Source organism: Molossus molossus, unplaced genomic scaffold (genome assembly GCF_014108415.1).
Source record: "Molossus molossus isolate mMolMol1 unplaced genomic scaffold, mMolMol1.p scaffold_m16_p_11, whole genome shotgun sequence".
NCBI classification, from domain to species: Eukaryota; Metazoa; Chordata; class Mammalia; order Chiroptera; family Molossidae; genus Molossus; species Molossus molossus.
In genome coordinates, this window is record NW_023425346.1 from 73,389,748 (window position 1) to 73,402,137 (window position 12,390).

At 50.8% G+C, this 12,390-nt stretch overlaps 1 protein-coding gene across 1 annotated transcript; it reads right to left on the reverse strand.

Annotated features, from left to right (window-relative positions):
- Window positions 1–8,725: 8,725 nt before the first annotated feature.
- On the reverse strand, window positions 8,726–10,564 carry HOXD4 (homeobox D4). The gene is made up of 2 exons (XM_036254706.1): window positions 9,900–10,564; window positions 8,726–9,346 (listed from the first exon to the last, which is right to left on the reverse strand). The coding sequence occupies exons 1-2, from the start codon at window positions 10,324–10,326 to the stop codon at window positions 9,009–9,011; spliced, it is 765 nt and encodes a 254-aa protein (XP_036110599.1). The 5' UTR covers window positions 10,327–10,564; the 3' UTR covers window positions 8,726–9,008.
- Window positions 10,565–12,390: the final 1,826 nt, after the last annotated feature.

Genomic DNA, 12,390 nt, shown 5'->3' on the forward strand with positions numbered 1-12,390 from the left:
ACAATTTAGCTTTTATTCCTGGTTCTTTGGGGAAAAGGACGCAGAAGCTCTAAACCTTTTCTCAGCCGCTCTTGCAGTCAAAACCTCGGATTAGTGAGGGTGGCATGTGCAGGAGATACCCAAACTCTTCTGGGTAGTTTGGGGGTTCTCCTGAATTTGGGGAGAGAACCTTGAGTGGCACTTCAACATTCCAAGAAAAAGGAAAAAAAAAAAAACACAAAAAACTAAGACAAGAGCAAGAGATAAAGGCATAGGTATATGGAACTAGCTCCCAGAACAATGCAGGGAGCTGGCTGGCCAGAGTTTATTTTAAATACATATAAATCAAACCTGCCTGTGCCTGGCCCGGGCAGCCCAAGACACAGAATTAATACGATGCTCCATCTTACTTTGGCAGTGACAGTGTAAAAAAAAGTTTGTTTTTATTCATTTTCAGCCCATTCTCATAACTGCACATTTATCCCCGAAATACTTCCTTCAACCCCCAGCCCCCTCACTGACCTTCTCGTCAAATTGCCACGTTCCTCTCCCCCACCAGCCACCCTCCAAGTCTGGCAAGGTAGTGTGTCCTCCTAACCTTTGGGTAGGCAGGGAGCATTCCCAGAAAGCGCGTCTTGTTACGATTAATCACCGTCCTCGATGTATATGTGGAAGTGTATCTAGGTCTACGCGGGCTGCCTCACCAATTGGCAATAATCAAGATCACAGATTACGCAAAATAAATCATATTTAGTATCCCGCTCTGGGCAGCAAGCAGCCCTGTACCCAAAGATTTTCATTTTGTCATGCAAGTGCTTACCTGGATCCCAATTTATCATAAACCCGGTGTCCTCGGCCTCAGAATGGGCGCCAGTGGGGGGCAGAGCTAGCCTTCCCCCTTTGTCTGCAGACAACACTGTCCCAACCCTGGTCTTGCGTGCTCGCTGACGCGGCCATATACCCAAGCACACGGAATTCCCGGTAGAACGGAACCAGGCTGAGGTTCAACTACCAATAAACGCAGGAGGAACGAGTTCTTAGTCCCCGAGCTGGCTTTGCTGGCTCTGCGCGCCCTTCCATCCACCCGCCCGCCTGTCCGTTCCCAGGCCCAGAGCAGTGGCCACCGGTGCCCCCACCCACTTCTGGGTTCCTGCCCAGCCCTCCCAGGCCCCCCAGAGCTCGGGGTTTGTTTTGCTTTCGGAATATGGTCCTTTCTGTATTTGGAGAGAGCCCCGGAAATCCCCTCATAGTCCGCAAATACAGACGCTGCCTTCAAATGCGAGCATATTTGTTCACGTGACCCCGAGAGAAGATTGTACTGATTGAGGCTGAAACTTTCACACCATCCAGCTCCGGAGCGCAGCCAGGCCTGGGGAGGAGGGGCAGGAGGCGTGGGATCTGGCCCCCTTCCCTGGGGCTGACATGGGTGGGTATGAGGATGAAGGAAAGCTCTCATCTCCCTGCTCGGGACCTAGTCCCAGCCTGGACGCCAGCAGTGGATTGGGGGCACTGGGAGTCTCTCCTATGATCTCTGACCCTGGCCTGGCCTTCTATCAGGATGGTCTTAGCGTGGAAATTTTAGAGGCCTGTCTTAGAGACTTCTCTGTAGGCAGCTGCGGAGCATTAGCTGCTCCGGGTTCCCTTGGCTCCCCTCCGGGTCTGCGCCCAATTCCCACATCCTCACTCACCCAGTCAAGGCGCCCTCCTAAGCCGACCCACCATTCTCCCCTTTCCCTGGTGAGATGATTATGTTGTGGCACAGCGCAGGCTCTGGTCCTAAGGTAGGAGCCTACAGCTCACAGACCAGGCTGGTCACCTCACCACAACCACCTCATCACCACTGCTTGCGGCCTTGGCTCAGCCCCTGGACGCAGCAGATGCGCTGCCGCTTCTGAGAGCCAGAACAGTCATACGCAGCCGACCAGGATCTGGAGCCATCTCCGCTCTGCACCTTGCTCACTCCACCCGGGTCCTCTGCCGGCCAAAGCAGGCCGAGGTGCTGAGCTGCCATTTACGGTGACCTGTGCGCCTCCAGATTTGGGCAGGGCCCACAGATCCCACAGGCCCAGCGACTGCCAGGCTATGCCTTCCCGCTTCCTGCGGTGCCTCCAAGAAGGCACAGGCCGGGTTTATCTGGGAGAGGAGGCCACTATAGTTCAGAAACATTAAATCAGGACAGGTTCCCAACACTCTGCCAGTGGTCAGGTGAAATCTATGGTAACAATCAATTCTGCATGTGGTCAGGAGAGTTAAGCTCCCAGGCGACCTGGAGCCCACCGCTGGCCTCCAGCTCCTGGCCTCAGGCAACCCCCCCTTCCCCCCATCCTCCCCCAGCCCAACCTGCACCACAGAATCCCATCCCATACGGAGTTCTCCACCCCTTTCTTGAAATTTCTGCTTCTCTGAAGCAATAGGCACAGTGCAGATGCCCCGTCGCCCCGTGCAAGGTCTCTCCAACCGGCGGCGAAGGCGAATGTGCTCTCGGCAGCCGGCAGCCGAAGAAGAGCCGGGAATAAGGGGGTAAGGTCCTTCACATCCCCATCCCAGAGGCCTGGGAAAGTCCCAGAGAGCCAGAGGAGGCTCAAGCCCCCATACTTATCAGTGGACCCCTCCTTTTGTTCACCTGGCCAGGCCTGGCTGGAGGCCCACTCAGGATGCCTCTTGGAGCCAGACCATCGGGTGCCCCTTTCCACCCACCCCCCACCCGGAGAACCCCGCCCCCTAGCCTCCCACCAGGGGCGGCAGCGGGCCTGCAGCAAGTGTTAATCTCCAGCCAAAGAGGGGGGCCCCTTTTCGGGAATTTGTCTTCAGGAAAGGATCTAAGCCTTCTTCAATCGGAGCATATGTTCATAGAGCAATAAACCGGAAAGATTTACAGTCCTCGCCGGCCCCCAACAGCCTCGCACCCTTTCAGGAATTACTTACGATGATTTATCACACCAACCCGGGCAATTGTCACACTGATAAAATAGCCCAGGCCGGTGCCCGCCAAGCCTGGGCCTTGGGAGGCTGTTGGCTGCCAGGCTGCCAGCGGGGCTAGAGAGGCTTTTTTTTTTTTTTTTTTTTTTTTGTGGGTTCCTCTCTGGGCCTACCAAGAGATGTGGAGGTGGGTTAGAGTGGGTGGGGTTGGGGGTGGAGGGGAGCCAACTCTCATTGAGAAAAAAGCGAACAACTCAGAGAAAGCCCCCAGAATCTGCGACGGAGTCACTTGCAAAGCACATAAACATTTGTCATCTTTGAATAATTGAATTAATGTGTTATTGTTTGAATGTATAATTCATAACGGAGGAAACTTTGTCTCTGTCTGACGGGGAAATATACACACACCAAAAAAGAAATCAAAACACACACAATCCCCAAACAACCGCGGAAAGCAGCCAGCCTCCCTCCACTCACGGAAATCATCCTCAAAGCCACCGAGAGTGAAGGAGGTAAATAAAGAGCCTGTCCTCCCAGCATCCTGGTGGGAATTTCAAACTAAAGAAGAGTGCCTGATGCCCCCAACCCAGATCTCCTGCAAGCTAGGAATGGGCTGGAGTGGGATGGGAGCGGAGTTGGTCTGGGACCACCAATCTCCTCAAAGTGCAGAAGGAAGAAGGCTGAAATGGGAGCAAGAGATACAGCCTTTGCGTCTGCCCGGGCCTCTTTTGCATATCCCTTCCCCCACGTTTCTGCTCGCCCCAGGGTCTCCCACTCCGGAGGCAAAGACTTCTCCCCCATGCCTTTATTTTAGATCTTCCCTGCAAATTATAAATACAAAAATAAAGGGGAACAAGGGAAAACTCATTGCTGAAATGACAGAAGCAGCGGAGCCTGGGTGGGGAAGAAGGGCAGTGGGAGAAGCAACTCGGAAATCATTATCTGTTGGTTAAAAACTGCCTGGGGTAAAATTGCAACTCGATTTTATAGCCTCCTATTATGACGAAAAGAAAAATTTACGACCCTCGCTTGAAAAGAGGGCTTGGGCCTTTTCTCACCGGTTTAAGAATAGGCAGCAGATGCCGTGACAGCGACCATTGTTCCCGGTAGACACAGGCGACCGGGCAACCTCGGCCCCGCGTGCGCCAGGCGGGTCCCCCAGCCTGGCGGGTTTTTACAACTCCTGTTGTCTCAGAGCAGCCCGTGCGCACCCTCGCCCCCTTGTCCCCTCGCCCACCCTCTCTGCGCGGTTTTTCTCTCTCTCTCTCTCTCTCTCTCTCTCTCTCTCTCTCTCTCTCTGCCGCACTGAGTAATTTTTCATAAGTGCAAACCTTTGCTGAACCAAAGGTCACCATCCAAGCCACTAACAACTTCTCGCCAGTGCAGTTCCAAATCAGGAAGCAAAGGGAACTATTTGTCAGCGGCCCTGACAGCTAAATTCATTAAGGATTTAAATCTGAAGAAATAAAAGTCGCCAAAATATTTACCTGCCTGCTGCGCTCCGCTCCGGTGCCCTCCAAGGGCTGTGGGTGGAGGCCGGGGGCACCGAGCAGGGCCCCCTTGGGCGGGTGATATTCTTGGGATCCCTGCACTTTCCAAGTCGAAGAGAGCCCTTTGCGTGGCAGATTAATGACGACTCCGTGTTTCTTAAGGGACGTGCTGAATTAATTATTTCACCAATCACGTGGTCGGGACTTGTAGAAATCTATTCTTATCATCTTCCTCGCACTTTGAAAATTCTCCGGGTTATGAAAGGCCCTCCCCCAGCAGCCTGCGAGCCCGGGCTGCCAGCCCAGCATGGGGGGCAGGGAGGGCTCCCCAACATGGCGGGCGAGAAGCTCGGTCTGCCTGCCGAAGGGCCCGATTTACTGTACTGTACTCAAGCTGCTGGGCTATGGACTCGCTTCCTCTTCATCCCAGCCCGTGATTCAATACATACAGCCGTATTGATGTATTGGTGGGCACAGGAGGAGCCATTAGCCAGAAGACAGGCAAAGAACAATCATAAAATGTGTCTGAATATTTAAACGTCTGTCTGCGCACTTATAAATACACATGTCCACGCGTCTGAGGCGAGCGCTTCCATATATTAAGGACACATGTCTGATTTTATGAATTCTGCTAATTTCCTGAGCAAGTGCCCCCACCCCCATCTACTTCGGAACTGCTGTTTTGGCCCCTTTCTAGGCGAGGCCAAAACCTGAAACCGCCCTCATGATAAAAATAGCACAGGACACTTTTTATAGTGGGGAATGGTTATTGGAGAGCGAGGGGGCGCGGGGGGGGGGGGGCAAGGAGAGGCAAGTGCTGGAGGTTCCCTGGGGCTGAGCTGCATGGGAAAAGTAGAAGGAACCCAAGATTGGAGGCCAGAGGGGTCAGGCCTGTGCAGCCCCAGCTTGGCCCAAAATTCAGCACCATACAACCTCTCTTAGAGTTGGAGTTGGGGAGAGATCTCTCACCCACGTATGTCACAGAAGCTGAAGGGGTCTGGGGCTGACTGGGGCCATGGAGAAAGCCAACCTGGAGCTTCCTTTTAGACCAGCAACTTGTTTTCCTTTCAAAAATAATACCCACCACCCAGCAGCCTGAATTCAACCCCAGGCTTCCCAATGCTCACAAAATATGGTGTTCAAATTGGCAGTATGTATGTAAGGGGAGGGTGTAATGATAGAATCACTAAGCTTTACACAGTTTAACCTTCATATGCAGGCACATTGAAGAAAATAAAAAATAGTTTATATTGCATGTTAACTTTCAGAAGACTCAATGAAGAATGCTTCTGTGGAGGCACCAAAAAGGAGGGAGATTTCACTATACTTTTTATTTCAAATATAGATCAATGAATTACATCCAAACTACAGGCAACAATTAGTATAAATAATACTTTAATCAGTGGCAGCAGAACATTGGTCAATTCTATTTAAAAAGCATCTTCTGTGAACAAACACCATGGGCTGACTGACAATGTAGTCTCTCAACAAAAGGCTGCAATGGATAAAGTGAGTTGGGTGACTGAGGAGCAATATCCTCAGCAAACACTTCATTCCCCCTAGTCACAACCCCAACACAGCTTAAAAAACAAAACAAAACAAAACACCAAAACAAACACTTCTGGCTCATATTTGGGTGAACAAATTGGAAACAAATAAAGCAAATGGGCACTGAGCCTTTCCACATCTAGCTTTCTCCAGAGCACGTTCCCAAATGGAAACTCATCTCCTTCCCTGCCAGAGGTGGTTGGGAGGCTCTGCTTCTTCCCTGCCCCACTCCTGTGGGCCCAAAAGGACGCTGGGGTCTAGTTGGGACCTCAGGGTAGTGGGCTGCCCTCTGAGCCATCCAGGCTCCATTAACATTTCAAAAGACAATCCCTGGAAGCTGAGGAGAGCTGAAGACTTATAAACAAAGAAGCTGTTTCTCTGATTAAGTTACTTTCCTAAGTAATGGGTCTATGTTTGAGAATGAGCTTTGATTTTCTTCATGAAAACACACCTCTTGGGTTTCTACTGGGGCAGGGGTGACGGCGGTTAAGTACTTTTGGCATTTGGTCTAAAGCTGGGGTAAGTAACCCGAATTTCTGGGAAGGGGGGAAATCTATATAATAATCTCTATAACATTCAGAATTGGGCAAAAGTAGGTTTACAGTTGTGAGCATGCAAAGCAGAATTTATCCTTGTATTATTAATTATTGTATTATTTATTTATATTACCTGTAAACCTACTTTTGCCCACTCCTGTATAGTAGTTGGATGTTGTGAAAATATATACTTCCCCACAGCCAAGGAGAAGTTAAATGTATTCACAGATTTGTGTTTTAAGAAAGAACCTTAACAACTTTCCAACTTGCCTAAGGATAACTGCTCTTTTCAAATGCTACATCCAAAGACTGCTCTCCATGTTAGAGGGGAAAAAAAAGAAGAGAAGGGTAGTTAGAGTCCAAAAGGTTAAGGGTTTAGAGGTCAGTCCTCCCGGCTGAAATACAGCTAATCGAATAGAAAATTTGTCCTCTGGATGAACCTGATTCTGCAATTTAGCCCCGAACTTCAGTAAAATACCTTTTCAGCTTCTCAACGTGAGGGCATCAGAAAAAAGACATCTTGACTATGTATGAACTCTGTGCTTTTTGTCATAGAAACAATGATGTGAATAATGCAGGAATATCCATCTTTAATATCCCGACGTGCCGATATTCAAGTATTACCATGTGCAAGTCTGAGAGCCAGGCTCACCCCAAGGAAGAACAAAGAGCTGTCCCCAGGGTCTAATACAAAAGACCAAGGCTTCGAAGATACTTTAGAGAAGTGGAATTTCAGTCTAGGAACTCCAGTGAATACCTGCCCTCAGCTCTGAGAAACACTGAACCAAAGAACACGGCTGCAGAGAAAATCCTTTCTTTCCCCTATCATTAAATGTATTTTTAATTACCACTGAAACCTTCTAAAGTGTTCTGAAACACTGAAAAAATAACCCCAATTCTGAGTCTCTCTTTCAAACTTACCCTTTCTCCCTCCCTCCTTTTGTCACTTTTCCATAGCTACAACCTGGGGTTTCTTTTTGGAGCCTGAGGCTTTGGGGTTTAAGCCTTGTTTCATTTGAGTTTATGAACTCTGGTCATTACCTTTGACTCTTTCCCCCTTATCCCTAAGGGTCAGCATTTTAGAAAAATGAGCTTTGAACCCCTCCCAGGCAAAGGCATAAGAAAAATGACTAATGAACATCTCTCCTGTTGTTTGAGAGTGACTCTTTTAAACCACTATTCTCAAGGCAAGAAAGAGGGCCTGAAAACTTTTGTACTTTTTCAATTTCTTCTTCTAACTAATGGGTTGAGAAAAACTTCCTTAAGATTTGTTTTAAAAATAAAAACTTCAGGGAAAAACCCCTAAGACCAACTTTTGTGGATTTCTAGATTCAATTAGTTTTTTCTTTCCTTTTTAGAGTAAGACTTTCTATACTTCCAACTTTCTCCCCACTGAACACCACCTCTCCCATATAGGCCATACACCATTTCCTATAAAATATTGCTATATGGGCTATTTGGGTATTTGGAATCCAGTTGGAACAGAAATTTTGGTTATTATCAAATGACCCAGAACATAGAGGTTTTGTTTTCTTTCCTCAGAAGGAAAATGTTGGACCATTTGTTTCTTTCCTTTAACAACCTTTAATACTGGTTGTAGCACAGTGCTGAAAAAAGCACATGTGAAAATATATTTTCAAGAACACAACTCAGAGTAGACCCTTTGCTTCCCTCTAGAAGGGTTAAGGGCTCTTTCACACATTTCCAGGGAATGGGGAGGAGGTAAGATTCAAAATGCTGGTTACACCCAGAAGTAAGTCCACACATCTCTGATTCTGCTCCCTGAAACTTGGCCCCTTTCACCATCCTAAGGTTTTTGGCATTAAGATGTCAGTTATTTCTGTACCCCATTCCCCAGCAAATAAATATTTAAGCAAATATAATCTAAACATAAAATAACCCGTTTCCACTTCCTTCTTAGACTCATTTCTTTGGGCATGGAGCCAGTGGGAACTACACACACACACACACACACACACACACGTGTGTGTGTGTGTGTGTGTGTGTGTGTGTGTTTCTTCATACTGTTAATTATATAGACAACCCAGAAAGTTCACAAATCCTGGCCCAGCTCTCCTGCTTCCACTGAAAGCACCTACCATAGGGGTGGCTAACCTGCTGCCTTAACTCCCCCACATTATTAAACCACAAGGATCCCTGGAGGGGTGGGGTGGGGGAGGATGTTCAAATTCACACTGGGATAAATTATGCATACAACCTTCATTTTGCAAATTCAAAATCCAACAGCAGAGATTTTCATGAGTTTAATGACTCACCAAGGTTTTATGTTCTCAGTAGCTCCTGCCATATGATAATATACTTAGAGAGAGAATCCCGCCCCCCTCCCACCCCCATACCCGCTCCAGGTAGGGGGCTGCCCTCGGGCAGGATGCTAACCTAGTCCGAGGGCGGCCTGCTGTTCCAGGTCCACCCTACAGTACCTTAGAGCCCAGCGAGGTGACAGCAGGCCCGGCCTGCCCTCGCAACTTCGGCTCAGCCGGGAGCGCAGGGAGGGATGGGCCCAGGGTCCCCACTTCTATAAGGTCGTCAGGTCCGTATGGTGGTCCTTGGCCAATGGCTGCAAATGTTGGCCGGGGGCAGCTGAGGACGAGCAGGAGGAGGAAGAGGAAGAGGACGACGAGGACCTGCCTTTGGTGTTGGGCAGCTTGTGGTCTTTTTTCCACTTCATCCTCCGGTTCTGGAACCAGATCTTGATCTGGCGCTCGGACAGACACAGGGTGTGAGCGATTTCAATCCGACGGCGCCGCGTCAGATACCTGTTAAAATGAAATTCCTTTTCCAGTTCTAGGACTTGCTGCCGGGTGTAGGCCGTCCGGGACCGCTTGGGCTCCCCGCCGGTGTAGTTGGGGTTCACTGAGAGATAAAACAGACATCACCGTCAGGTCACCGCCTGGCCACTAGTCAGGCCCCTGGCCAGCGCTCTCACTTCCTGGCGCGCCGGAGGCCCTCGGCCCTCGGCCCTCCCAGCGCTCCACGCCGGCTCTCCCTCCCCTCCCGCCCTCTCCCGGAGCACACATTCACTCCTACCCACATCCTCACACCAACTCACTCCCCAACGCTGGCAGGCAGGGATCCCCAACTGTGCTCTCAGCCCCCCACCTCCCCCGGCCCACCGAAAGCTCCGGAATTTCCAAGCATTTTGGAAAGCCCCTTTCCTCCACCTTGTACCCTCAGTTCTGAAAATGGAGTCCTCCCCCACCCCACCCCCATCTCCACCCCTTTTTTTGCCCACAGACAAGCAGCCAGCCGCGTGGTCCCAGCCTGCTCCCTCAGGTATAAAAATTTATGGAGAGAGTAACTGAGTGACCACTAAAGCCCCACACGCCCCCCAAGCACTCACAACCCCTCCCGGGGCCCAGGCCACTGGGCTAGAGTGAGGGCTAAGGTCGCTGGGCCCGCGCCTTACCAGAATTCACGTGCACCTTCTTCATCCATGGGTAGACCACAGCCGGCTGCTTGAGTGCCGTTCCCGGTGGCGGCTGCTTGGGGCCACCCGGCTGGCTGCAGGCCCGGGTGCCTGGCAGGGGCGCGGGTGGGGGCGCAGGGGGCGCTGGGCAGGGCTCTCCCGGGGCGCCGTAGTGGCCTCCAGGTTCCTGCGCGTGACCCCGCGTGGGCAGCACCGAGCCCGGACCAGGGCCGCCGCCTCCGAAGGTCTGCTCACCGAAGTCAGGCCGAGGGTAGAGCCCCGGGGGCTGGAAGTCAGCACCCTGTGCTCCGCTGCTGTAGTAGTCGGCTCCCTGCTCGCCTAGGTAGCCGCCCTGTAAATATTCCTCACACGGAGGGAACTTGGGGTCCACATACTTGGAGTTCACCATATACGAACTCATGGCCATTAATTTCAGAAGGTAGAAAATACTAATTTTTCTCGTGTTGTCTTTTTTTCTCCTTCCATTGGGCCCTCCTACTTGCTGTCAACTGAATAAAGTTGGCGGCCATGTGACCAGGCCAGCCAATAGCAAGGGAGCGAGTTTATCACCGGGTTGGTGAGCATCACATAATTTTCACAAATTTAACTAAATAACATACGTGTGATCAAGTGGCACATTCGAGGGTCCCCACGAGATGTTAATGCATTTCTAACCCCCAGCTTCCTCATTTCCCTGCAGATAATTCCAGCTTTTGTCTGACACTGACTTTGCTAACCTTGAGTGCCCTCTCCACTCATCTACCGGCCTGAAAACAGCCCCCCAAAGTGGGCACAGCTCAAGGGGGAATGAATCGCTGTTTTTGTTGGGGTGTAGGCACCAAACGGCAGGTGGGTGAGGCAGTTTCTGGCTTGGGCAGAGTACCCCAGCAGGCAGAGCTCCCGCCAGCCCAGCCGCGGGAACGGGGACTCTACCATACAAAGGCCGAGCCTGGCTTTGTCTTCGTCAGGGTCACCCAAAAGTTATCACAATCTGGCTGGCCTGAATCAATTTAGGCAATGAGTAACCGCCAAGCTTTCTGTGAGTGCCCAAGCTGGGGTGTTCCTAGCCAAAGCCGGGCCTTGCATGTTATGACAAGAGGTCCCCACTGCCTCAGCCCATGCAGCTGAGGGGTGTGCCAGGAAGATGGTGAGGGCACCCCACCCCACCCAAATGGACTCCAAAGGACTCTACACTCCTTTCCAGTTCACTTCCTTCTCACAGGACAGTCAAAGGCCAATGAGCCTCACTGGACACCTTCCAACCTCGTGCTCCTTGACAGCAGAGCTGGGGATACTTGGCCTCCCACCTCACTCCCCAGTTCCCCAAACCTAGCCCTTTGACCCTGAAATCATGCAACCAATTAGGGATTTACACAGGAGCCTCTGTATAAAGGTGAGGGGCTTCTTGAAGAAAAGGGTGCTTTGTGTAATCAGGCTCAGTCTATCCTCCTGGAATTCAATGGAATACAAGAGAAAGAGGCGACTGACCTACCCCGCTGCTTCCAGCCTCTCCTTCCGACTCAGGCTATTTTGGAGAAAAGTGAAGTTTTTGCATCGACCATATATTCCCCTAGAATCGAATCTGTGACTATGTGGATACCACACAAATTCGGTTCTACAGGGTATATATAGACAACGTTACTACTTCCAAGTTTCATCCAGATTGGGTACCCAGACCGCTGCCAGCCTTGGCCTTTTCTTCGGAGCCACCACCAGCCCGACATAGCCACGGGCATTTTCAGAGATGGTTCAGGTAGCTGGAAGGGCTTGGTAGCAATTTGCAGCAACGAGTTCCCCATCCTTGTACCAGGGCCCGGGTTACCAAGCAGCCAAGGGGCCAGGACAGTTTTCTTAGGGAAGAAAAAATAATTCATCCCAAAAATGGCGGCTTTATTATTCCCTCTTCTTCAAATCCAAATATCACCCCCCACCCTTATCAAGTGGTATTTTCCAGAAAGGAGCAAATGCCCTTGGTGGCAGAAGAAAGGCAAGAGGGGAATATCCTCCATCCATTATTTTTCCCACTGCCGGGGCAAGCCTCGCGTTTACCTTCCTGGGCCCTGAGCCCGGCTGGCCTCTCCATCCTGCTGTTGCTGCTGCAGACCCCCAAGGCAGTCGCTGCTTGCAGGCACCGAGCTGCCCTAGGTTGGGGCCAGTGCACTAATGGGGCAGGGCAGGGCGAGGGGTCATTTGAAATCATTTACAAACATATCACAAAGTTTCATTATTTTTGCTTTGCCGACAGCAGCACACAGGAGTACAAAAGTTCACGAATTGCGTGCCCGCCCCAGCGCTTCAGCACTGTCTGGGGCTCACCCCTCCGTTCAGGGCACCAAAAGCACAGCGCACTCAAGGCAGGGAAGAATTTCAGGGGCAGAGGGATGCCCGGGCTCTGGGATCCCTGACCATAGGTCAGAGGTATTAAAATGTTTTTTGGTTGTTTTGATTTTCCCCTCATGATTCAAAAATTAGTTTTGGCCTGGTGGGGCGG